Raw genomic sequence first — 27,769 nt, forward strand, 5'->3', positions numbered from 1 at the left:
ATTGTTGCTTCTCAAGTCACTGGCTGTGGGTACGGTAGTGTTTTCACCCCACTTTGCTGTCAGAGGTATCTCAGGGCCCCACAGGGACACCCACAGCTGCTGATGACTACTAGTTGCTATGAACGTCCCTAATATTAGCCTATTTTCCTTGGTTTCTAACTAATGCATTGAATTTCATGTTTTTAACTACTGATCCTTTTTCCTGGTTGAAAATATAACACAAAATTATACACAGAAGAGTAAATTAAGAATGATAAGGGAAAAAGAATCATTTGTGTGTTAATGGGGAACTCATCATGCCAGGAGTAGAACTACTCATTTGCATATTTATAAAAAACACTTCAGATCAAGTACAATTTTAAAAAGAGTTCACTGATTTGGGGGAGCCAATTTCTGTGTTTGTAATTAAAAGTGTGTGTGTGGGAAATCCAACCAACCAAAAACAAAACAACAGATTAGAGCATGACCTATCAACCATGTGGGCCTCCCTGAACTTGCCCAGAAATCATCCATCCCACCTGCTCCAAGCTGGCAGTCTAGTCAGCCTCAACCAACATGATATAAGCAAACTGTTTTCACAGCAGAAACATGATTAATGTTACCATTTCAACAATAATACAAAAGTACCAATACTTCTCATTATAAACTGCTCATAATATTTCTTAACTTTCTAGATTCTTGTGAAAAACACACTATTTCTGATTTTGTTTCTGCATATATGACTAAAATCTTATGAGTACAAAAAGGCAAAGTGCTTTTTCTCTTCAAAACTTTAAGAAGTGATGCTGCAGGAAGATATTCCAGGTCCCCAGTACTACACATTTCCAAGTTTGAGAACCATAACTTTTAGAAACCACCTTGATACTTTATGATCACTCCATGGATATGCATTCAAATACAATCATAGGAAAGTTATTTTATGGCTTTGGTTCATATTTGGATACAACATAGCTGGCCAAATTATATATATATATATATATATATATATATATATATATATATATATATATATATATATATATATATATATATATATATGTGTGTGTGTGTGTGTGTGTGTGTGTGTGCGCGCGCTTTAATTTGGATCCAAGAGCTCTAACACTTAAAAATCCAAAGAGCTACAGCACTCATTTCTGATTTAAAAGGTAACTTACCCTAGGACAGTTAAGAACTGATAACCTGAGTGCTGATATGGAGATCTAGACACAACTGGGGTCTGGCCAGAGCTCTGCCATCCTCTAGGGAGACACTCAGCACCCCTCTGAAGATCACAAAGTCATTATGGCCTCTCCTAAGCTATTTGCTAAACTTCAAAACATGTATGGGGCAGGTATTCTAACATGACTATCATCACTTTGGAATAATGTCCAGGTTAAGCATACAAGCCTATTCCCCACCCCTTTTCTAAAACTGGTTCCAGCTTTCCATCTCTTCTTGGGATTACACTCAACCAACTGAGCTACACCGGCCAGGGCCATGTTGACACTTTTAGACTTTAATCGTAATGGTAATGAACGGTAATGGTAAATCATTGAAGCTAGGATAGCAATAAAGATGGAAAAAGTGGATGAATTTGGGCCACCTAACATAAAATCGGCAGCTTTTTGTGATGGATGTGAGAGTGAGGGAGAGAGGTGCCAAGGAGGACTTGCCTAATAATAGATGGCAGTCCCATTCACTGAGGTGGGGAACAATGGCAGAGTACCACCTAGCACTGGGGTGAAAATCACAAGTCTGTTTTCAGACATGTTGAATGTGAGGTCCTGTTAAGGATATACATGCAGTTATCTAAAATCTCTAGAGGTCTGTACTAGAAATCAATACATGAGTATATGAAAGGTTCTAACTGAAGGGAAGCATGAATAAGTTAGGGAGAAAATACAAGTTGAAGAAAAAAGACAACTTAGGATTGAAGTTTGAGGAAGGCCAACACACAATGTCTGGGTACAGGGACTAAGAAGCAGCAGTCAGCGTAGTCAGAAAACTACTGAGAGTTCTGGGTCATAAAAGCCAAGGGCAGAGTTCATTAAAAAAGGAGATAAAGTTAACAGAGAAAACTGGTAGTGTAATGGTATCGAGAAGATCTGAGAAGGTGGGATCAAAGGCAAAAGTGGAGGCATTGGCCTTCAACTTGAGGAGGGACAACTACTCTATTATAGTAGGAGCAAAGGACGACATTGGTAGATTTATGTCTTGGTAGTCAGAGTAGAGGGATTCTATTTTTTCTGGGAAGAGGTGAGAGTCTCTGCTGAGAAGAGAGGAGAAAGTAAGGGTTGTAGGTTTAAAAACAGTAGGGAGGGAGGAAAAGAGAGTTGATTACAGAAACATAGAAAGCTGGCTGGGCCATGTTATTGAGGACATATCTGAAGTCGTTGGTGATAATGAATCAATCTGCCTGTTATGTTCTTTTCTAACAGTGCTTGCTGTTCTTGTGTACGTATACAAAAAACACATAGTTAAATGAACTAACAAATAAAGGACCAAACAGAAGACAAAGTAACTTGACAGGTTTGAGGAACAGATGCAAAGATGAAGGACAAAGTCCTCTGCTGCTGTGATAAGGATCCCATTCTTCTATTTGACCTACAAATAGTACCCCCACCCCACTGCTAACCTTTAGTAGAGCTGGAGGCTGAAGCAGGCCGAGAGGATCGCTTCCGATGTCCGTTTTCCACACTTTCAGAAGCCACAGTTGGTTCTTCAGTTCGGGAATTTCTCCGACTTGGGGTTTTGGACTTTTCAATTATCTCTTTGGGATCACTGCTGACAGACGGAAGCACAAAGTTTCCAAGGAGGTGAGGGAATCAAGTCACACAAAAACGGGCTCTTCAGATAAGAGTTTCATTCATAAGGCAGGAGAACTATATAGTCATTCTGGAGAGAACCCTGGGACAATGAGCACAATTCCTTCTATAATTAAAATTTATAAGCGAGTCTAACTTGTTACATTAGTAAAAATAAAGATTAAAGCATAATGCTGGTAAAATTGTAGAAAACAGGTAAAAGACATTGGAACTTCACACAATCACCCAATTTCCTCACCCATTTCCTAAGATAATATTATTCCCCTTCAAAAGTTAATAGCACCTAAAATCTAGAAATTACTAACATATGCTGGCATTTACCATGAACCTGGTGTAGTTAGACAGTAACTTATTACAAGTCATATTACAGAAGAATATACATGGGAATATATTCACAATACACTGATGGGTATATTGATTGTCCCTATTTAAATCCCCTTTTTTAGTATGTGAAGATTTTAAACTGGTAATATCCAGTATTATTGAGTATATAGGGACAGAAACTCCTGATGGAGTGTAAACTGTCTACTGCAATGGTTCTCAAGTGGGGGTAGTTTTGCCTCCTTGGGGACATTTAGCAATGTCAGGAGACATTTTTTTTTATTGTCATTTTGGGGTAGGTGGGAGGTGGATGCTATTAACAACTTTAAGTGGCACCTACCAGGTTGCTACTAAACATCCTATAATGCATAAGACAGCCCTGACTCCCAATAGTTATCTCATCTAAACTGTCAGTAATGCTGAGGCTGAAAAACCCTAGTGTAATTCTCTGGCTCAGCAATTCCATTTCTAGATGCCTAAGGAAACAAATCTTTTTACAGAGCTCCAATTCCACACCAGGTTGTCAAAGCATTTTATTCATATTAATGAAAACAGAGGACATAAATGCTTAATAACAGTTAATTAAATCATGGTACATTATATGCAGTCATGAAAAATTATGTTGTAAAGGTTAATGATAAAAATTGTTCATTGAGACTTCTGGTCAAGATGATGGCGTAGGTAAATGTGGTACTGGAATCCTCCCAGATACAACCAAATTACAGAACAACCATCATTCAGAACTGCCTTAAATTTAGATGAATGTAAGTCCACAATGAAGAATTTAAAGAAGCCACATCGAGCCCTATCCAGTTTGGCTCAGTGGCTAGAGCATCAACCTGTGGACTGACCGGTCCCGGGTCTGATTCTGGTCAAGGGCACATGTTTGGGTTGTGGGTTCGATCTCCAGTTGGGGGCATGCAGGAGGCAGCTGATCAATGATTCTCTCTCACCATTCATGCTTCTATCTCTCTCTCCCTCTCTCAAATCAATTAAAAAAAATAAAAAATAAATAAACCACATCAAGACTGAGCTGATAGGCAGGCACCATAGCTGAGACTCCATCAACCTGGCTTACACTGTCCACCCTCCCTGGTAATTCCCCGAGGTTTTGTTCCACACAACCTGGCCTATCCAAGCAGTTTCCTGTGTTGTTTTTTTTAATATTAAAAAAAGAAGAAAAAAGGATAAAAAATCTATCTATCTATATAAAACCCTAATATGCAAACAGACTGAATGGCAGAACAATCGAACAACTGGTCGCTATGACACGCGCTGACCACCAGGGGGTGCGCGCAGAACATGGCGAGTGTCTGCAGCAAGTGACAGGGTATGGAACATGGTGGGCGTTGGCTGTGGCAAGATGGTGGAGCAGGTGAGTGGGGCTGCCAGACCAAGGTGGGGTGCCGGTCACTGTCATTGGGGTGAGCCTCTGGTGGTTACTGAAAATTCTTTGCTCTGGTGCGCCACGGTCCTGCCCAGCGCTCACATCTGCTGCTGGCACCAGCCCTGCTTGCATCTGCTGCTGGAGCCTAAGCTGCTGCTTGCATCTGCTGCCAGCACCCGGCACAGGATCAGATCGCCCCACAGGACTTCTCCACCTCCCCCTGCTCCTGAGGGGCGATCAGGGCAGCAGCTGCTGCTCGCACCAACTGATGGCACTGGCCCCACTTGCACCTGCTGCTGGCGCCAGCCCCAATCACTCCATGCCGTCAGCAGGTGCGAGCAGGCGGTGCTATCAGCACGTGGGAGCGGTGGCGGGAGTGGGAGCAGGGCTGCCAGCAGATAGGGGACTGGGGGCCAAGGCAGGAGGGGTGGGGCGGGGGCATGGAGGATGGGCCGAGACCCGCCCCTGTGCCCACTGCAGCCTCGCGGCCCACAATTCCTTTCAAGGTTCACGAATTCATGCACTAGGCCCCTAGTATGAATAATAAAATGGCAATAAATGAGATGGGAGGGAGGTTGGAGGGATGGTGAAAAAGGTGAAGGGATTTAGATACTAATTGATAATTACAGAATAGTCATGGGGATACAGAGTATGAAAGAAAACATATATGCATATATGCATAGCCCATAGACACAATGTGGTGAAAGCTGGGGCAGGGGATAGGCAGAAGGGGGCAAGTCGGGGAAAATGGAGGACATCTATAATAGTGTCAACAATAAAAAAAAACTGTTCATGGTATCATAGTGAGGAAAAATGCTACCAACATTATGTATAGTATAATCCCATTTTCGTGATAATATATATTGAGTATATACATAACTGCATATGAATAGATGTGTGTGAGATATACGTACGTGTGTGTGTGTGTATACAATGAATAGCATTTATATAGGGTGTTCCAAAAAATATTTACACACACTTTGAATAATTATAAAGCCTGGGTTTATTTGTGTTTGTTGTTGTTGTTAATCCTCACCTGAGGATATTTTTCCATTGATTTTTAGGGAGAGTGGAGAGAGAGGAAAAGACAGAGAGAAACATCAATGTGAAAGAAGCACATCGACTGGTTGCCTCTTGCATGAGCCCTGACCAGGGCCAGGGCCTGAGGAGCCTTCAACCAAGGTACGTGCCCTCCACCAGAATCGAACCCAGGACCCTTTGTCTGCAGGCCGATGCTCTATCCACTGAGCCAAACCAGCTAGAGCTATAAAGGCAGTGTTTATTAAAATACATATCATTTTTATTAAAATTGAGCTATCAGCTGTTAAAGTGTGTATACATTTTTGAAGACACCTGTATATAAACACTATACACAGTGAATATTGTTGAGTCACAGGAATACTGGCTTATTGGTAATTTTCTTCTTTGTAATTTTCTGATCTGTTCACTCTTGCCAGCAGACCCTTTGCTAGTGGCACTATGCCTGGGAATTTAGCCACCCTGTTCATTATCTTAGTTTTATATGTAATGACTGCCCCAGAAGCCAAGCTAAGTCAAGGAGAGGTGAGGCTGAAGCTGGGGTGGAATTACAAGTCAGAGAGATTTACACATCCTTTTAGAAGCGGTGAAGACGGCTTTCTGGCTGGGAGCCCAGAAAATGGTCATAGCCTCCGAGGAAGAAAGATTTCTAATGGAAGTGCCTCTTTCTCTGTCAAAACAAAAGCCACAGCAATACTGTCCTGGTGTTTATATGATGAATGTTCAGGTAGCTCTAGAAACAAATACCCAAAGGGTGTTTTTTGGTCTGATTATCTTCTTTCTCTAGTCACATAGTTGGTGTATGCTTGAGAAATGTAAATGAATTCAATTATTAGCCCAATACAAAAACAAAAAGCCTAGACAGGCACAGTAGAAATAGCAATTTTAGAGCCAGAATAACAGGGGTCAAGTCTTACTATGCATTTATTGGACATGATTTGTAATTCTCTCTAAGCTTCAGATTCTTGATCTATAAATCTCATTCACAATAAGTAAGTGAAATGTGAGGGCTCTAGAGTCAGGATGCCTGGGTTTGAATCTCAGCTTCACCATTTACTAAATCTGTTATCTTGAGTAAATTAGCTAACCTCTCTGATCTATACATTCCTTATCTGTAAAAGAGAATTTACTTTCCCAATAGATACTGTGAAAATCAATGAGGTAATACATCTAGGAAGCTTGTAGTTCAGTGCATGGCATGGACTAGCATTCAAACAAATACTGGCTATCACCACCACTTCCCAGGGTCAATATGAGGATTAAATGACAGAATGATTGTGAATGTGTTTTACAAACTAAATTGATGTACAAATATAAGAAATTGTTTAAAATGTTATCTAGTGCAATCCTACACTGAAAAGGAATGGCTTTTTGAAAACAACAATACTCCTCTCCATGGGCCTAATGAGGTAGAAGCCACAGTTGCATTTCATTTTGTTAGGTTATGTGAGACAGCATAGAAAACAACAAAATAAAGCATGGGTTTTTGGGGTCAGACCACGCCGGGCTTTTTTTCTCTTCTGCGTTGAGAATCAAACAGCTATACTTCAGAAGGTGTTGCAAGGATTATTATTAATGACTATGATAGCAACAGCTCCTATATACTGGATATTTACTATTTACTCACTATGCTGAGTGCAGAACATATTATCTCATTAAGTTTTCAAAACAATCAAGAAAGATAGAAATTTAGCCACCAAGTTTTATTTAAAAAAATGTCACCTCTGAAAGGTTAGGACTCATGACAGCTCCCTACTTTAGAAGGGGTTTCAAGGCTAAGAAAGCAGATACCCTTCAAAGAGGCTTATGCCATATTGATGCTAAGTCTGCAGAAATGATCATCTTACCTTTGTCCAGAGACTATGGCAGCATTTGCCTCAAGTTCTGTAAAAAATACAAAGGACAGAAATGAGATGCGGAAGTGTATGGTGTATATGTCCACAGGGAGAAGCTAGGTGTCCACAAGATTCTGAATGCCCTATTTAGGCTAACATGTCTCAGTGCCCAGCAGTATCCTCACCCTACATGATCTAGAGACAGAGCTGGCACAGACACAATTCAGTTGTCTGGGGCGTAAGACACATACTTGGTCTATTTTTATTTTTACTCCACACTGTGAAATAATCCTGTTTGGATCAATAGAACTAAATTCACACTGCCTGGTTCATATTCCACCCAGGTATAATTGGTTAGTAAAATAAGCCTCTTTCTCTCATGTAGAAGAGATTTGTTTTCATTCTTAAAATATTTCCACTCTTCTGACACTTCTTAAAAAAAGACAGTAATCTTTTAATATGTCGTAAAATCTATTAAGAATGCATTCTCCTTCAAAGGACTTCCTCATGGAATTTTAGAGGGCAGACAGCTTTGCTTTGAGATATTGCCTATAGACCCCATTATGTTCCTGTTCTTCAACCTCCCAGCAATGCCCTCTCCAAGAAAGAAAAACCTCGGTAATTTGTCTATCAGCGTTTTGCTTAAATAAGCACCCTATGGGTTTACCAGGCACTTCTTTCTCAGCTCCAGCAGAAAAACATCTTTTTCCTACATTATATGCCTTTAGGTAGTTCCATCTTTTCTAAAGACTTCCCGATGCATCAAATAGCAGTGATCTCTCCTGACTCTGGTCTCCTACAGTCCTGTCCCTACTTTTAGATAATTCAGCAACTCATACTCAGTGTACATGTCTAACATACCCGATTGCTTACATGGTAATCTAAAGGCAATGAAGCCTAGAGTGCCTAGGTTAAAACTGTGACTTCATTGCTTATTAGCCATGGAACCCTAAACAAATTACTTGACCACTCTGTGCTCAATGCCTCATCTGAAACCACTTTACCCGCTTCAAAGATTAAATGAAATATCACATATAAAAATTTTAGTACAGCACCTGGTGCTTAGTAAATAACTCAGTATTAGCTATTATTATTTTTAAGTAATTTATTTACAAAATTTTAAATTTGTCTTTATTGTTGAAAGTATTACAAATGTTCTCCTCCCCGCATTGACCCCCTCCACCCGACTCCTACCCCCTAGTACTAGTTATTATTATTGTTGCTATGATACTCATGTTGATGCAGCTTCATGCAAGGGGGCTGGATTACTCTGCCTTTAATGCAAGATGCTGGCAGAAGAGAATCTTTGCTTCTTATTTGCTCCTAAGCTCCCATATCTGACCCATATAACATGGAAGCCCCTCCCTAAGAAACAGATGCCAACTCATTGAGTCTCTGCTGCCTTGCTGGCTCTGCTGGAGCAAAGAAACTTAGGTAATGTGCTCAAAAATGAAAATGGCTTTGTCAAAAGAGGGTGATTACAAAAAAATCTTGATTAGCTTGATCTTTTGGAACAAAATTCAATACTATCACAGTTAATTCATGTAAATCGGGATTAAACAGGGTTTGGTGAAGGCAATTAGTGGCTTTGTGGGTATTTTAAGGAGATTCATCTAAGTTAAACTCTGAAAAGGAACAGGATTCTTGGGCCAGTTATTTTGAGGAGGACATATGATACCGTAAAGCCCATTTTCTGGAGTAAAAATTTGGGACAGGAAACAGAATTCCCTTCCCTTTTTTAGTTACTACTTTTCTCACCAAAAATGAGGTTTACCATCATAACCCTTTATCTAAATAATCTGTTCCATTCCCACAAATGTCAGGTATCATGTGGCCAGATCAGCCGTGGGCAAACTACGGCCCGCGGGCCCGATCCAGCCCATTTGAAATGAATAAAACTAAAAAAAAAAAAAAAAAAAGGACTGTACCCTTTTATGTAATGATGTTTACTTTGAATTTATATTAGTTCACACAAACACTCCATCCATGCTTTTGTTCCGGCCCTCTGGTCCAGTTTAAGAACCCATTGTGGCCCTCGAGTCAAAAAGTTTGCCCACCCCTGGGCCAGATGGTAGCTAAGGAAGAGTCTGGGTGGTTAAAATGCTTTTGTTCATTTGTTCAGAGGCCTGATTTTATCAAGAGTGTGCAGTAGAAAGTCCTGTCACACAGGACAGAACACCCTGAAGCAGGTTTAGAACATAATCAATCACAAGTTATACCTCACTTTCACTGGCTTACACACAAAATTAAACATGATTGTGTTTCTTGCTTACAAATGCCGTCAAGTGTATCAATTGTGCTGTGAGATTCTAACCTACTTGTGGAAAGCAATCATACGTCTTTTATTTTCTGGTACCCCTAGAATGACCTACAGTGACAATGATGTGGGCAAGACTAAACTACAACATATCTATGTTATTTACCTGTTTGGCAGTCTAATCTATGAAGGCAGTGTTGTTATTGCCATCAAGATCCGCATGCATTCAGAGCTGGCCCAGCATCCCACAGCAATTATTTGTCAGATTACCATTGACTTCACCTTCCAAAAACACCATCCTTAGTGCTATTTACAGTATCTTGATCATGAGAAGAAACTTAATGCCATCCAGAGATGACTGAAATGACTCTGTTTCCCTGAAGGCATTGCTACCTCACTGTAGCAGAGGTTCTCAAAACAAGCCTCCACTCCTGTCATGATAATGCAATTACTATCTTAGTGCAGTAACGTTTGTCACCTCAGTAAGTACCATATTCTAGCCAGTCAGCTGCCAGCTATGAATGTCAGGGTTATGGAACAGGGTGAACTCTGCAATGGAAACCACCCATGGCTGGGCGACAGACAGACAATGGGCACTGAGATGCTCTTCTTGAGTTCCCTGGCTGACACCAGGAATGTGTAAGGGAGTAAGCTGGTTGGGGGGAAAATAACCTCAAATAGTACTTCACAAGCTCTGCTATTAACCAAAGACTGCTCTGAAGCAAACTGATTAAGATAGTTTCAGCCACTTCCTGGCACATTCAGGACAGCAATAGTTCCTTCACTTGTAACCCATTCCACTCTGAGAGTTTTTTCCAAAGTGCACCTTACCTGGTCTGGCAACAGACCCCTGCAGTGCTGTGGCTGGAGTTTCCTTAGGGACTAAATTCTGTGAAGGGGCTAAGGCAAGAAGAAAAAATACATAGGTCTTTTATTTTATTTCCTAAACAAAACAGAAAGCATTGATTGAATCAAGGTCTAAGCAACTGCTGAAATATATATACTCTTAGAACACAGTACTTGAAGTTGACTTTGAAATTATATTTCAAAACTTACTTAAAAAATTAACTACTACAACACTGAGTAATAAAGACTAACACTAGGATACTTGTTTTTTCTTTTGTGTGTACAAAGATCAAGGAAGGAGGTGGCTATGAGAACAATAGCACTCATAATTTTTGCTTCTTGGGGTTAAGTTCTGTCCGGTGTTTTAAAAACCCAAAAGTATACCTTAGTAGGCAAACCAAACCACTTTCAGAGGAACAATGAATTACACCATTCGCCTGATCATTTAAAAAATTCTGTCTCATCCCTCTAAAGACTATACTCCTTGAGATTTGAAATGAACCATATAATTTATTTTGTACTTTTCTACAGCACCTGGCAAGAGCAATGGAAAGAAAACAGGTATTCAATTCATACTTAAAAAATCAATTTGATATGTTATTTACTTATCTGGCAGGTACCAAGAACTTACTAGGGGCAAGGCACTGTGCCAAGCACCCTTAGAGACCAAATTACATCCTTTCTGCCCATCAGGAATTCAATCTAGTATTAAATATAAGATATACATATGTGGCACGCTGGAATGCACTATGTTATATGGATTCATATAAAGTGCTATGGGAGTCCAAAGCATGGGAGATCAATTCTAAACTGAGAAATCTTAAGGTACACTAAAGGAAGAAACATAAGAATTAGGTATTTGAAGGACAGAGAATGTAGGCCCTTGAAGAGGAATGGAATAGAATACACAATATACTCTAGAATGGAAACTTCTTGGGTCATACAGTAAAGATTAAAGAGCACAGATATGCCACAGTCACTCAAGGGTATGTCCTCCCATCCTGATACTTCAGTCTAACATCCTAGATAAACTGCAGTAAGTTTTACCCGCCTATGGAAATGATGAATTTTGTAGATTTCTCTCCCCACCCCGGTAAAAAAAATGCACCTTAATGCATTTGTATTAAGAATTTTTGTATGCTTATTTGATAAAGTTTAAAATTATAACTTCTACTTTTAACTCCAGTATTGCTTTCTCACATTTTCAAGGTGAAAGCACAGCAGCCCCTTGGAAAAAAATGGAAACAATCTTAACTAAAATTAAGAACTTCCCAATTGCTGGTTCATCTTCCCAAGGCTTACACATTTCTCTAGGATTAAATATGATCCAGATATAATCACCTCATCATTATTTTCTTGGTACCAGAGGGAAAAGTTCCCTGGAAGGAAGTAGAATGGAAACATTTAATAGCAGAGACTATATGTAAGTAATATGAGGTTGCTTTTTAATCCTTAGGGCTCACCTACCTCAGTAGAACTAGAACCAGAACCCTACAGCGCTGAGCCCTGTGAAGTCTCTTAGTGAACTCCTTAAAGGCCGTTCTCCCTCTCTGTGTCTTGAACATTGAAGTGAAAAGGCAGAGAAGGGGAAGTGACCTTTCCAGAGCTCTATGAGGCAGTGTGCTGGCCCCTTTGTGCTAGCTAGGCTCATTGAATCTTTGTATAAACTCTGTGAGGCAAGAATTACAATCTCCATTTTACAAGTGAAGCACATGGGCTTACAAGAAGTTAAGGAATTTATCCAACTCTGATTGGTAACCAGTAGAGCTAGAATTTGAACTCTGATCTTACCCTGAAGCTTGTGTTCTTTCTGCCCCTTCTCCTGGGTGCTTACCACGCAGGGGTAGGCACTCGAAGCATTTTGGCTGCATAAACAAGATAGGCACTATTAACTGGCCTAGGATATAGCAAAGGTCCTTCCTAGCTTCTGTACCACTTAAGATTCACAGAAGGAAGAACATGTGTGTGTGTGTGTGAGGGGGATGAGTGCAAAGGGAAGAGGGGGAAGTATTAGGAAACTATGCTTCCATTGTTAGGCCACTTTAATACAGGAAACAATCTGGATTAGATACACATAAACGGGATAGACTAATTTATAGAGACTGCATAAAAAAGAAGCATAACAATTTTATTACCATTTACTAAATTATTACTATATTCTAGTTTTGCACTAAGCATGTTATATGCATCATCTCATTGAATGCTTACAACTATTATTGTCCCCATATTACAAAGAAGGAAACTGAAGTTTGGAGTGGTCAAGGAACTTGCCTAAAAGCACACATATCTGGTAAATGCTGGTGCTGTGATACCAACCCAAGCCTGTCTCTTAAGCACTTTGTTTTGCCCATGCCTATTATCATTAAACCTGATTTTCTGGAGCAGCAGTTTGGATGGAATAGTCTCTGGGACAGAGTCGAGTGAGGAAGGGGCTAGGAGAACCCTGCTCTGAAACTGTTGAGAGCAGTTTTACCATGGTAAGGAGAACCTGCAGAAACTGCTGTTTACATTTCAGGGTCAATGTCAAACTGGAGGCTAACAATATACACTTTAAACAAATACTGAACTACTCTGAGCTTCAATCTACTCACCCATAGAATGGGGTTAGGGCTACCTAACATAGTTTGGTATGAAGATGATGTGACATATGTAGAAGTTTCCCTGTAAAATGGAAAACTATATAAATGAAAGGCATATCATTATCTCAGGACCACGTTAATCAATGTAAACGTAACATGGAATTTAAAAAATATATTTCCCCGATGTACTTCCAATAAAAGAAACACCACTATTGCCACTGAGCCTATTCTTCTTCCTCCAAGTAGAAAAAGAACCATGCTTTCTCTTGTGGGATAGGTCAACAAACGGACAGGAGGAGATGATGCCAGGCCCGAGTACATACCTATGCTGGGAAGCAGCTCTGGATGGGATCCCACCTTCTCCTCCACTAGGCCACCTGCAAGTGGCTCAGATGCTATGCCAACATGATTGTTTTTTGTAGCTGGCGCCGCGGAGATGAGCTCAGAGGGTACGAGAGTGGTTACAATTGAGCGTACGCTGGTGGGGAGGGTACTGCCAGGTAAGCTGGGTCCTGCTGAGGTGGAGCCCGAGCCCATGGGGCTAGAGGTCACTTTTAGCAGAGTGGGTGCTGGGGGCGTTGGGGTTTTACTGTCCAGTTCTGTGGGTAACTGTTCTGTTCCCACAAGCCCTGGAGCTGTGGTCTCAACCCCGTGACCTTCAGTCTCTCCATCTGCACCGTATTGCTCTTCCCCTTTATCAACAGAGCCTGTAACTTTCTTACATGCCTTGGTCAGCAAAATCTGGCCGATTTTGTCCACTTTTCCTTTGCCCTTACTAGATGAAACTGGGCTTCGCCGGTTGACAGAGGAGCCTGGACTATTGGTCAAAAGGGGAGAAACCATTGTAGTTGACTGTGAAGAGGGCAGAGTGCTTTGATCTGCTGAGGTGCTCACCTGAGGACTAGCCTCATCTGCATTCAATTCTTTCACTTGCTGGACAGGGGGATGAGGTGGGACAAATGGAGTTGTTGTACAAGGCGGGGAAGGAAGCTGAACAGGGGTGGCTCGTGAGTTAAGGACCAAGGGTCGACTTGTATGTATGCTCGGAGCAGGGCTACTGGAGGGAGCATTAGGCGGTACAGGAGCAGAAGAAAATTTTATGTTCTGAGGTATGTGTAATGAGCCAACAACTGCAACGGAGGGAGGCATCAAGCCAGAGTTGGTTGTCAGTGGGGCTGCAGGAATTGTGCTTGGCTGTGATCCTTTCATAACCTGAATTATTGAAGATGAATTGATAAAGACAGGTGTAATGAACTGAGGCCGGGCATTAGACTGAGCAGCTGACTGTCCCTCAGAAACCATAACCTTGCTACCCACATTGGGCATTGTGACGACAGTTGACATTAGTGCAGATTGCAGATGAGTTGGCAGAGCTGCTGATGTGTTAGCTGAAGTTGTGATGGGATTGGAAGTTACAAAAACAGTTATCTGATTTGGGGGCAAAGGAGTGGAAATGGAGGAAGAGCTGACAGGTCTTGAGATTACTGGAGGGATGCTTGGTGCAACGTTAGAACTGACCTCACTCAATTCTGTATGAACAAGTGTTGAACACGGCTCATGACTATGAGGTAAATTTAGGGAATTTGAGGGTTCTTTAGAAGACGGATCCTGCAGTGTGGGAATGACAGATGCTTTTTTCAGATCCTCCCCAGAAACTACTGGAGGTGTTACTTCTACATCTGTAAGCCCTGGGGGTTTTATGGTCACGTTAGGAGCTCCAGAGTTGTCAAGAAGTTGACTTAATGATGTTGGTGCTTCCCTCATAGCAGGTGACACCAAATTTTTGTTCTCTTCGACGCTGGGAAGTTTGTTAGGATCCAAAGGTTGTCCATCTTTTTTGGATTGATCTTCAGGGACAACCATTTTAACTTCTTGGGCAGGTACTGCTTTTAGCTCAACGTTTACCTGCTCCTTCCTACCCTGGGAATTCTGGCAATCACTGTCCTGAGGCATATTCAAGCTCTCCTTGTTATCCTCGAGAGTGCCCCCCACGGCAGCCACAGGCATGGTAGAATTCTGAGGATTCAGCCCACTGTTGTTAGGAAAGCTCCCAGGTACAGGGGGGTTGGTCAACGGAGTGGGACTGACCAATACATTTCTTGGCAACTCCACGTTCTGTAACAGGGCTGCATTTGTCTGAGAGGCCAGAGTAAGTTTAGGGGCTTTTGAATTTTGTCTCCCAGGACTTGGAGTGGTTTTCCTACTGGACCCAGGACTAGACCTACGACTGTTGCTTGGGCTTGCCCGTTTTGTTGCTCCAGAATTAGACTGCTTTCCAGAATTCACCACCACAGAATCTAATTTGTGAGTCTGTGGGGCAGCAAAATTGGAAGGATTATTCATGGTAAGATTTGAAGGTGCTTGCCCGATGGCCTTCAAAGTTGTTGGATTTAGGCCCTGTTGATCAAAGCCCCTGTTTAGATTTGGCCTAGGAGGTAAAGGAATATTAATCTGTGGGGGAAACAGTCCTGCTATAGAGGCATTGAGTCTTTCTGGTGACAGACTGATCTCTGAAGGTTCTGTGCTGGGAGGGCGGTTGTTGGGTGTCTGAGGATAGTAAGGCCGGGGGCTGGCTCTGTTTGGTGTTTTCGGCCGAGATGTTTGTGTCGGAGCAGCCACATTTGGAAAGTGGTGGCCATGAGAGCTGGGCAGGGAATTTATAGGGGGTTGCTGGGGAGTTGCACCTTGAGTTGCTGGAAGGGGTGATGGTCCAGGTTTGGGTACTGTCATCATTAACTGATTCTGGGAAACTACTAAATGTGAAGGCATGTTATTTGGGCCTCCTGAGACAGATGGTATTTCACTGCTACTAGCTTCAGGAAGTGAGGACATCTCTCCCAGTGGTGAGCTGGAAGGATTCTGTGGGTTTTCCTGATATACTATTTTCCTTGAATTGCTTCCCAAAGGAGTATTCACAGGCATTGGCATTCTTTGTTTATCAGGTGACGGTGGCACTTGCAAACTGACCATGACAGGCATACTGCCACTCTGTTGCATGGGCATTCTCTGGGACTCTGGGTTCAGGGGGCCTCTTGGGGGATGGACGTTTTGGGAGACTGGAAGCCTAACTGATTTGGGGTCCTGCTGCATCATAAGCATCATCATCATTTGTTGCTGCTGCTGCTGTTGCTGTTGCTGTTGCTGTTGCTGCTGCTGGGACTGTGGCTGACTGGGAGGTGGTGGTTGCTGCTGCTGTGGTGGTGGCAGTTGTGGCTGTGGCTGCTGCTGTGATGGCTGTGGTGGGGGTGCCACATGCTGCATGAGCTGAGGAGGCATCTGCTGAAGTGGCCTCTGTTCAACTGGTTGAGAAGGATAACCTAAAACAAGCCCCCAAAATCAGGGAAGTTAGATTTTTAGCAAGAAAAGCTTTGCTACCTTCAGAGTATCGCCAAGCAATACTCATTTAGGCAACACAGACTGTGCACAAACAGCTCAGGCATGCCCGCTCCCAGGGGGGATGGGGAAGGCCTCCCCATTATTTGACATAAGCCAAGGGCACACTGCTTAAGGAAGCAAAAAGCATAGCATCAACTTGAGTTCCTCAGTTTTTAGGGTCTCAATGAGGCATTACTACTAAGATTCTGATAGACAATCTGTGTCATGCACTACAAGTGGCCGATTTTATACATTTAGATGAAACGAGAAAACATTTAGATGAAACGAGAAAAACTCCATCAACAGCAAGAAGCTGACCACCCAGCATTGGGGTCTCATGCAGGCATAAATATTTCACTTTATTTGTGAATGAAGTAAAGCAATTAGGATTCACTTTTTCAGTTTAATTAATTTTCTGTTCAGATTAATTTTTTAAGACTTGGTTTTGTTGAAAACATCAGCATCGAAGAGAGCCTTTTTTTTGTTTTATGGAACGCTTCACGAATTTGTGTGTCCTCCTTGCGCAGGGGCCATGCTAATCTTCTCTGTATTGTTTAGTAAATGTGCTGCTGAAGTGAGCACCAAGATAGCCTTTTAAGTCTTTCTACAGAAGTAAAATATAACATTCTAGGATTCAATTACTTAAGAGGAATTTAAAATTACTCTAATCCATTGGCTCCACACATCATGCTGCATCTCTCAGGTTCAATCCTTTGGGGGAACCCAACTGAATTAAACTGCCCTTCCAACATAAATCAGTTTAATAAATAGTTGGAGCTAATAGAGGTTGATATACACATTGAAAATAAAATGAGGGCACTGAAGATTTTCTAAGTATATTAATTTTCATTTATTTTCTTACATGCTAAACTTATTTTCTATGAATCCATAACTGGAGAATAAGTAAGCCAGAAGCATAGTCCTCAGGAATAAAAAATAATTTCTTATCAGCCAGTGTGGTTCAGTGGTTGAGCATCAACCTATGAATCAAGAGGTCACAGTTTGATTTCCAGTTAGGGCACATGCCCGGATTATGAGCTTGATCTCCAATGTGGGGAATGCAGGAGGCAGCCAATCAATGATTCTCTCTCATCATTGATGTTTCTCTCTCTCTCTCTTCCTCCCTTTCTCTCTGAAATCAATAATAAATTCAAGAAAAGAACTCTAAGGGACAATGCCCTATAGATTTGTAGAAGGCAACATCTCAAATGATTCTTTTGTGAAGATTTTATTTGGCATTTAGACCCCAAACCTTACATCATCAATTGAAAGGATGAAAACATTAACCAAGAATAAAGGTAGGTTAGTGGGAAAAAGTGGGCATATAGTTGCGATACAATTTCACAAACTAGATTTATTCCATTGTTGCATGAAAAATACATTTGGAAAGTTTTAAGAAGGTGCAGGAATAAGAATGGTTGACTCTGGCATTGGAAGAAATGCTGGCTCAAGATTTTCAGATAGCTATCAAATGCTGCTGATCCACAGGGTCAGACCCTGTGCTCAAGAGTGAATTAAAATCTTCTGGCCAAAGAGTTCCACGGTACCAATGAGTACAATGTGCAGAATCCAGCTGTGAAGATTTTTTAAAAATCCTTTTTTGTTTTAGGCTCAAGTAACTTCTTTACAGTTATAAAGTCAGTAACATGGCATTTCCATAGGTTTAACTCAGGTTCCCATGTTAAGAAAATTGTAATTTCTATAGAAGCCCCTTGATGTCAGGGCTATGACACAAATGCCTTGTATTTTTAAAATCAGGCCACCAGACAGTATAGTAAATAGCAAAGAACGTAGCTTAGACAATACTGCAGCCTCTCGAAAGTAACAGCAAAGGGCATGGCGGCTATAACGTTCTAGAAGCTGGAGGCAGCAGTCCAAAGGACACTAATGATGAGACAGATGGGGTTGCCGTAACAGAATGGTGGAGAGGAAAAGCCAGGATACACACAGTGCATATAATATAATCAAGAACCAAATTTATTAATCAAGGGATGCAAACTCATATGCCTTTAGGGGTCAGACTGGTTGTGAAGAGAAGTGGCCTAATATAAGACAGAAGTAGTTCTGTGGACAGAGTCAAACCGCTGAGCAAATGCTCTGTCTAAAGGCATTTAAATTCAGGCTCTTTGTTTGGTTTAAGACACTGCATGACAACTCAAACACATTATAAGCCAAATTCAGCCTGCAGGCTCCCAGTTTGCAAACTGTAGACAGGAAGCAATAATCCCAGGTGTGAGGACCCCTGGGATTCATATATTAAGAATTCAGGTGTGACTGAGGGAAGTAGGTACCTTCCTGTTCGAATGCCTTCTAGACATGCCAAAGACTGGTAACTGCCCAGCCTCAATTGTGCTGCTGCAACTCACTGACGGGAAGTGTAGTGTGCCCAAAGAATTTGTAATAAATAACACAAAGTACTGATATCATGATAGAGCTAATTTTTTTCATTCACTTAAAATACATAAATTAAGGGTGGATTAAAGTTTATTCCTAAAATGATACCACTCTCTTACATGCCAAAAAGGTGAAATAACTTATGAGGAAGTAAAAAACATAGTCCTTTGTACACATAGAGGAGAGTGTCCTAAATGTGACAGGCTTGTGTGTTTTCAACTGTGTAACAGGGGAGTAAGGTTACAAATCACTGCTCAGGTATAGAGATACAATGGCAGCTGGCCTTGGTTCTATAATTCCTAGGTTGGAATGAATGAATTTCGAAAACATTTTCCTTTTCAAAATAATTTTTCAACATTTAGAGGGTAATATTATGTTATGATCAGAGAGGGGTACAACACACTGGGCTTCCACAATATTGGTCCACTTTATTTTTAGGTTAGGTGGTAGGTACACAGTGTCCTTTTTATAACTCTTTATGTATTCTTTTATGTTCAAAGATTCATAATAAAACTTCTATTTAAAAACTTATTTTAAACCCTGGTAGTTCTCTGCTCTGAGAAAGCTCCAGTAGGCAAGGCTACAGGAAAGAAGCAGGCAAGCAGGATTAAAGTGAAAATATCTTTTCATTTAATCTTATTCCATTTTGATGCCAACTATAACCTTTATATTGACAGGAATAAAGAGGCACTTGACATTTCAGTCTGATCTTATGAAGACTTAAACACTCATCTGAACAGAATCTATATGCTTTCAGAAATTATATTTGAAATTTTTCTTACTATCAAAGCAAAGTTTCCAAATACTAGACATATTAAACTGCTACCATAGTTAGGAGACAAAACAATATACTATTGTTTCCCTGAAGAGAAGTCTTGTAATGTATAAATGATGACAAGCATATAATCTTTAACATTTTATCACCTGGTGGTCGGTTTGAAAATTCTGGCAGTTTAGGGCCCGAGTTGTCCAAGTTAATTCCTTGTTCTCCAGGCAATGGCTGCTGATCGGCCTCCTCTAGACCAGCGGGGCGAGTATCTGGGGCACTAAAAATAAATTGCACATTTGAGTAAATTGGATAGTTCATACACAAAACTCTTCCCCTATTTCTGAAGAACTAAAATCTGTTTGCATGGTCATGCATATCATTATTTACATCTCCCTAGTCTGATAAAATATTTAATATTTGGCATAAAAATAATCTGGGCCCTGGCCAGAGTGGCTCAGTTTGTTGGGCATCGTCCTATGCACTGAAAGGTTGCTGGTTTGATTCCTGGTCAGGGCGCATGCCCAGGTAGTAGACTTGAACCCCGGTAGGGGGTGTGCAGGAGGCAGCAGATCATTACATCGATGTTTCTCTCTCTCTCCCTCTCCCTTCCCCACTCTAAAAATCAATAAAAAAAATCTTTAAAAAATAATCTGATAATTTCATTAAACTTTAAAATCTATTAGCACATCTTTTAGATGTTTTAAGATTGGATCCTAGTTTGGGCTACCAACATTATAAGGTACTGTCCCTGAAAAACAACACTATCTGTGCTATGTAAAATTCAACCAGTGTCCAGATTGTCTCTTTTTCACGGAGCTGGCTTCAACATTTAAAACACCTGGCAAGAAGTTGTAGGCTGCTGATGAAAATGGTATTCAGAAGAGACAGAGAATACCAGAACAAAGCAATTAATTTTGCTGCAGAATGAATATTTGCAGACATCCCTATTGGGTTTGGGATGCTTTCACTTTTACCCGAGTGTAGCTTAAAACTTAGTGGGGAAGAAATGAAGAAAATGTTATTTACTAACATCCACATTCCCAAAGAACCACAGTGCTCACATCCCTCATTTTGTTTGTAAGCTTTCTTCTAATTGCACCTTTCTTTCCTACCTTTAGGTTCCCTTTGCCCTGATCTTGGTCATCTACTTTTAGACAGTATTTTTATCTCACTGTATTCTGTGTAGTATTTTGAGCTTTACCTTTAATCCATTTAAAAAGCCATAGGAAGGAGACATATGTACTACTATTTGTAATACTTTAAACAATAAAATAAAATAAAAATAAATACTATTAAAAAAAAAAAGCCACAGGAGCCCTAACCGGTTTGGCTCAGTGGATAGAGCGTCGACCTGCAGACTGAAGGGTCCCAGGTTCGATTCCAGTCAAGGGCATGTACTTTGGTTGCAGGCACATCCCCAGTAGGGGGTGTGCAGGCAGCAGCTGATCGATGTTTCTCTCTCATCGATGTTTCTAACTCTCTAACCCTCTCCCTTCCTCTCTGTAAAAAAATCAATAAAATAAGTAAATAAAATAAGTAAATAAAAAGCCATAGGACATATGCCTGCATCAATTAGTTCCTTATATAACTTCTCACTCACTTCAAGTTATAGGTAAGGATTCTATAGTATCATTTACTTTCAAATAACTATACTGCTAAAAAAAATTTCAGGTATCTTGTCCAGCCACCTTATGGTATGGATGAGAAAACAAAGGCCCAGAGAGGTGTAAGAGACAGGCCCAAAGTTCCACAGTGAGCTAGTGGAAGAGCTGGGAGCAGGTGTTCTTCCCATAAAACCTATTGTCTCTCTTTCCTAGGAATGACACTGTATAAGGCCTTTTAACTATCTGTAATCCCAACAAATAAGCAATCTCCCTCAGGGCTGATGAAGATAGCAAAAATGCATACCAATAACTTCTGTACAACCTTGCAATTTTACTCCTAGACAACTGGGAGGAATAAATCGTACCACAAAAAATATTATTCCCACAGGTTGATAGCAGTAAAGAATTTAACTTAGATCTATTGAAAAAATTATATAACTGAAAGGCTTACTGAGTCTGAATTCAGAAAAATACAGGTTGTTAATATACAATTATTGATTTATAGGATTCAAGAAGCATCAAGTGAGCATATTTTATTAGAGTACTAGAGGTCAGTGCACGAAATTTGTGCATGGGTAGGGTCCTGAGGCCTGGCCAGTGATCAGGGCCCATCAGATTCCCCACCTCCTCCTTCCCTTGCTGCCTAGGCACTGCTACCGCACAACTCCCTCCCACCTCCCCACCTCCTCCTTCCCTCACTCCTCACACCCTGCCACCGCCACTGATCACCCGCCATGTTCTGTGACGGCCCCTGGTGGTCAGTGCACATCATAGCGAGTGATCAAACTCCCGGTTGAACTCCCAAGGGGACACTCTGCATATTAGCCTTTTATATATATAGATAACCAAAGAAATATGGGGAAGCTGGGAGATAGTTTCATTTTGAACATTTATACTTAACTAAAGCTCCCCTATTCTTTTCTACAGTTCTAGCAATGTACTTCAATTAGGCCATTTCACATTCATTTGTCACTATTCCCTGTTAATAAATGTCTCTGAATTCCAGTTTTGTAATCAATGGCAGAAAATTCAGTTTAATCAATATTTTTTTCTGGAACTATCTTATTAAAACAAAAAACATGACTTAAATGAACACTTAGTTTCAGTAAATGAAATATAAATTAGGTATCCTTACTGATCTTGCAAAAGAACTCCTTATCTTTCAGAAGTACATACTGAAATATTTAAAATGAATTTGCTTTAGGCCTGGCTGGGTAGTTCAGTTGGTTAGAGCATTGTCCCTATACACCAGGTTGCAGATTCAATCCCCACTCAGGGCACATACGAGAATCAACCATGAAGTTCAGGACAATTGGGGCGGGGAATCAATGTTTCTCTTTCTCCCTTCGTCTGTCTATAACAGCCATAAGTTAAAATTTTTAAAAATAATTTTAAATAAGAAAAAAATGAATTTGCTTTAAAATAATCAAGTGGGTAATGGGGAGAGCACAAGATAGGCTATGAGCTGATAATTACTGAAGAGGGGGGATTTCATTATACTACTCTAATTTTATATAGGTTTAAAATTTCCCATCAAAAGAAGTCCACATAGAAATAAATGAGTAAGATTTGAGGTAAAACCTATCACAATCAGGAGGAACCAAGATGGTGGCGTACATAAATGCCAGTAGCCTCCCACAACCACATCAAAATTACAATTAAAATACAGAACAACCATCATTCAGAACCGCCTGGAAGCGACTGAATGGAAGTCCTACAACAAGAGAAATAAAGAAAGTACATTGAGATTGATAGGAGGGGCAGAGGTGCTGAACGGGCTGGTCTGATACCCATGTGTGCTGCTTTTTTAATCAGGAGGGAGATTATCTCTATGGAGGCCACCTGTAAGGAGCAAGGGGCCCCAGCGCCACACCCGCTCCCGAGCCCAGGGTTCCTGAACTGGGAAGAGAAGGCCCTACAACTACAGGCTGTAAAAATCAGTGGGGATTGCAGCTGAGTGACATAGAGGCTGCTGGAGACCCAGGTGTTCCTTTTAAAGGGACAGGGCACAAACTTACTCAGACTCGGACCCTCAACTCCAGCACCGGGTAGCTTTGGGGGACCTACACACATACGGGAAGAACTGAATTGTCCGGCATTGGGGCAGGAACTTGGGGGTGGCTTTCTCCCAGACAGGGGTGCTTGCAGGGGTCATTGTTCCTGTGCTGGGACCTCCCCTGTCACAGGGCTGAATGGCAGTCATATCTGAGTCTCCATCAGCCTGGCTCACACTTTGCTCTGCCCTGGTGATTCCCTGAAACCCCACCCAAGTTGTTTGCAGCAGCTTTTCCATATGAATGCCCTTTCTCAGGCTTCAGACTTCATAAAATCACTCAAACAAGCTGCAGCTGGTGTCAGTATGCTCCAAACCTCTCAATAAAAGGCTTAAGACCTGGTCCTAGTACCAGCCTGCCTTGCTTCACAGCTGGGCACTTCCAAGCCTAATACAAATAACAGCCATCTTCAGATCACTTTGTAGGTCCTGCCAGGTGGCCCCAGGCAGTGGCTGACTGCCCCTCCCTGGAGGCCCTAAAGCAAGTGCACCCATTGGACAGGTTCAGACCATACCAGATTGCAACACTACAATCCACAAGTGACACACTCAAACACTCAGTGAGCACCAAAGCAAGTCCTGCTCCATTGGGGTGTCTCCTACCCAGCAGCTTTCCCACTGTAGTTGCAACTGGTCCTCACAGCTAATTGGCCTGGAGGTCAATTCCTCCCAGTGATGCCAACAGCAATCAAGGCTCAACTTACAAGACTGTGCACACAGCCCACACAGGGGCACACCTAAAGTGCCCAGCTCAAGTGACTGGGGAGGCTGAGCCACTGGGCCCTACAGGACACTTACTACATAAGGCCACTCTATCAATTCCAGGAGACATAGCAGCTCTACCTAATACATAGAAACAAACACAGGGAAGCAGCCAAAATGCAGAGGCAAAGAAACATGTCACATATGAAAGAAATGGAAGCAAGCAAACTACTGGATACAGAGTTCAAAACCATGATTATAAGGTTACTCAAGGATTTTCATGAGCTTCAAGGGACTTAGTGAGACTTTCAAGGATCTTAGTGAGAATGTCAAAGACATGAAAAAGGACCAGTTAGAAATTAAGCATAATTTACAGGGATGCAACAGTAAAGTAGAGGATTCCAAGAATCAAATCAATGATTTGGAATATGAGGAAGCAAAAAGAAAAAACAATCCAAAAGTATGAAGATGGTATAAAGTCTTTGGGACAACTTCAAGTATACCAACATTTGCATTATGGGGGTGCATTACAGGGGAAGAGAGAAGAGAGAGAGCAAGACATTGAAAATTTATGTGAAGAAATGATGACAAAAAACTTCTACCTGGTGAAAGAAAGACTTACAAGTCCAGGAAGCACAGAGAGCCCAAACAAGAGGAGCCCAAAGAGGCTGACAACAAGACACATCAAAATTAAAATGCCAAGGGTTAAAGACAAAGAGAGAATCTTAAAAGCAGCAAGAGAAAGGCAGTTAGTTACCTACAAGAAAGCTCCCATACGACTGTCAGCTGGTTTCTCAACAGAAACTTTGTAGACCAGAAGGGAGTGGCAAGAAATATTCAAAGTGATGAAGAGCAAGGGTCTATAACCAAGATTATTCTACCCAGCAAAGCTATCATTTAGAATTGAAGGTCAGGTAAAGAGCTTCACAGACTAAAAGAGTTCACCACCACCAAAGTAGTATTACATGAAATGTTGAAAGGTATTTTTTTAATAAGAGGAAGAAGAAGAAGAAGAAGAAAAAAAAGATAAAAATATGAATAAATACATATCAAAAACTGTATCTAAAAATAAATAAGATCTAATGAACAAAACAAACTGGTGAATTAAATAGAATCAGAGGCATGGAAACATGGAACAGACTGATGAATCTCAGAGGGAAGGGGGCAGGAGGGATGGGAAGAGATTAACTAAAGATCTTACCTATGGACACAGACAATAGGGTGGTAAAGGCCTGGGGCGGGGCAGGAACCAGGTGGAGGGGGGCAATGGGGGAGTAAAGGGGGACATCTGTAATATACTCAACAATAAAGATTTAAAAAATATATCATTAGCAGATCAAAAGCTTATGTACAGATTGTATCATCCCTAGAATAGAGCTAAATGGTGGACATATGAAACTATCTAGAGTACAATTTTGTAGCCCAAATAAAAAGGGTTAAAATTGTGTTCTTTGATATAAGAGATGTAATGTCTTTGACCCATTCAACAAAGTTTAAACAAGTTATAACACTCCATTTGTCTTTGTTGGCTTGTTATACAACTTAAGAAGGAATATTCATGTAGAGCAAATTTCTTAACCTCAACACTACTAGCATTTGCACCAGATAAGTCTTTATCGTGGTGACTGGCCTGCGCATTTTAGGATGTTTAGTTGCATCCCTGGCCTCTACCCACTAGATGCCAGTAACACTGAGTTCCTCCTCTGCCCCTACCCTAAGTAGTAATGACCAAAAACATCTCCACACATTGCCAAATGTCCTTGGCAAAATTCCCTGGTTGAACACTGCTGGTATATAATATAATGTGAATAATGCTTCCTAAAATTGTGTAATATGATTCCGAGCAGTCAATTCCAAAATTATACTTTCTTCTCAAGTCCTCCTTTCTCTAATAAACTCTATCTTAAATATATTTAAGATCTGAAAGGTCCTTTTTATGATATCCATTTATATTTAAAAGGTACATGTGGTTTTTATGTGGTGGATTTGTGTGGACCACGTTCTCTATTCTCTGTAATGTTATTTTGTTTTCAAAATACTTATTCAGTCAGTAGGGGGCATAATTAACTCATGTATCATTCTGATACCTATGTGCAAAAAACAGTCATTACAACTTGAACATGACATTAATATGTAAATACTTTAAAATAAATATATTTTGTTTAAAAAACACACAAAATTATCACAACCTACTTTAGATCTTGCTGACTATTTTTCTTCTTCCGAGGAGGTTTCTTCTTCTTCGGTTTATTTGCATTGGTATTGTTTTGTTTATTGTTTACCCCAAAATGGCCCGCAGAGATGTCACTCTGCAATAGGTTGACCAACAACGGGCTTGTTAGTGTGACATCCTTATTGACCGGGAAGCCTGGATTCTGACCACAGGATATCTGATTTCCATTGGGTGCTCCACTGAAAGGTGCATTGAAAGGCATCCCATGGCCTGAGAAGTGGTTTCCCGAGGCACTGTTTCCCTGCATGGCCTGCACATGTGGGGGGACCATGTTGGTTTGTTGCATGCTAACATCAGGCATCATTTGAGACAAGCTGACGTCATTATTTGCTGTAGTAGCAGGATCACCATGCTGCTGGGCCATGTGTGAGCTGGGCCCCGGTGGTCGTAAGACCTGGCCCTGAATTCCCATAACCTGAGAAGGACTGTTGTTCACAGGCCCTTGCTGGGGCAGCATCTGTCCTGACATCTGTCCCGTAAACTGCACCATGTTTCCTTGCATGTTTGGAGTTGGTCCCCTCATTATCTGTGCTGGTCCCGGCATGACATTGGATTGGTTCTGAGTGTTAAACTGTTGCTTATTCCCCTGCATCTGATTGGTCATGATCTGCTCTATCATTGGGTTCTGCTGGAGCAAAACTTGCCCCTGAGTCCCCATCATCTGGTTATGTGGCGCCATCATTTGTGGGCCCTGCTGGGGAAGCATCTGCTTGGGTGGGGTCATCCTTTGGGGTGAGGGCCCAAGATTTTGGCTCTGAGGGTTCACCATCATCTGGCCCTGTGGCATAAGCGGAGTTCTTGAAAGGATCATAGGGTTCTGAGGGTTCAAGCTTCCTTGTTGCTGGACCATCTGGCCCTGGGAGGGCACGATCTGCTGGTGCATGCTCATCAGCTGAGATGGTGGGCCCTGCTGAGGCTGGCCTTGTATGTTGCCCAGGTTCACCTGAGGAACCCCAGAACTACCAGTCGGCTGGTTGTTCATGTTGCCATGAATTCCCATGAGGCTGGGCTGCATCATGTTTGGTGGCCCGTGGGACACCTGCATCTGGTTTTGAGGAGGACCAGCTCCTTGACCACCTTTAAAAAAACAAACCAAAAAAAGTACAATTTCAGAAAACTATTATCTTACTGGATTAAGATACTCAAATTACCTCAATTAGAAAAACACTCATCACCCATATATCCATTTACCAACATAAACAAATGTGCTGTGCTTGACATACTTTCATTGAATTTCCTAAAGTATGGAGATTTGACTGTGGGATAATTGTTACATTCTCTATAACCATACAATAGAGAGAAATCCATTTCATTACTCTTATTTGATAACTTAGGGATAACATTTCAAAGAACAAAGCTACTTTCTTTCAGATTAAATGAAGAATAAGGCAACATCTCATTACTTAAAAATGACTTGGACCCCATAACCCACTGAATGTTTCTGGCCAAAGGGATTTTTCCTATAATGATGGCTGGGGTCCACCCTCCAGGCCTGCTTGGGTCTCCACCTACAGCTGAGGATGTCAAGGTGGGATCTGGAGGGCATGTTGGGGAGATCATGGAATGGGGTTA

At 41.3% G+C, this 27,769-nt stretch overlaps 1 protein-coding gene and 1 pseudogene across 14 annotated transcripts in view; both read right to left on the minus strand.

Moving 5' to 3' along the window:
* Positions 1 to 27,769, minus strand: part of NCOA6 (nuclear receptor coactivator 6) — a 105,799-nt gene that overhangs the window by 3,595 nt on the left and 74,435 nt on the right. For 7 of the 14 annotated variants that reach the window (XM_059705927.1, XM_059705926.1, XM_059705922.1 and 4 more), the window contains 6 exons: positions 26,158 to 27,274; positions 19,761 to 19,882; positions 13,391 to 16,384; positions 10,474 to 10,542; positions 7,398 to 7,434; positions 2,615 to 2,763 (listed from right to left, as the gene is read on the minus strand). In XM_059705927.1, coding sequence (XP_059561910.1) covers positions 2,615 to 2,763; positions 7,398 to 7,434; positions 10,474 to 10,542; positions 13,391 to 16,384; positions 19,761 to 19,882; positions 26,158 to 27,274 — 4,488 coding nt within the window. Of the gene's footprint in view, positions 1 to 2,614; positions 2,764 to 2,812; positions 2,887 to 7,397; positions 7,435 to 10,473; positions 10,543 to 13,390; positions 16,385 to 19,760; positions 19,883 to 26,157; positions 27,275 to 27,769 lie in introns of those variants that run through there. The other 7 variants (XM_059705925.1, XM_059705931.1, XM_059705935.1 and 4 more) reach the window with 7 other exon arrangements.
* Positions 16,925 to 17,024, minus strand: LOC132240331 (U6 spliceosomal RNA; annotated as a pseudogene).

This window comes from Myotis daubentonii, chromosome 8 (assembly GCF_963259705.1).
Source record: "Myotis daubentonii chromosome 8, mMyoDau2.1, whole genome shotgun sequence".
NCBI lineage: Eukaryota > Metazoa > Chordata > Mammalia > Chiroptera > Vespertilionidae > Myotis > Myotis daubentonii.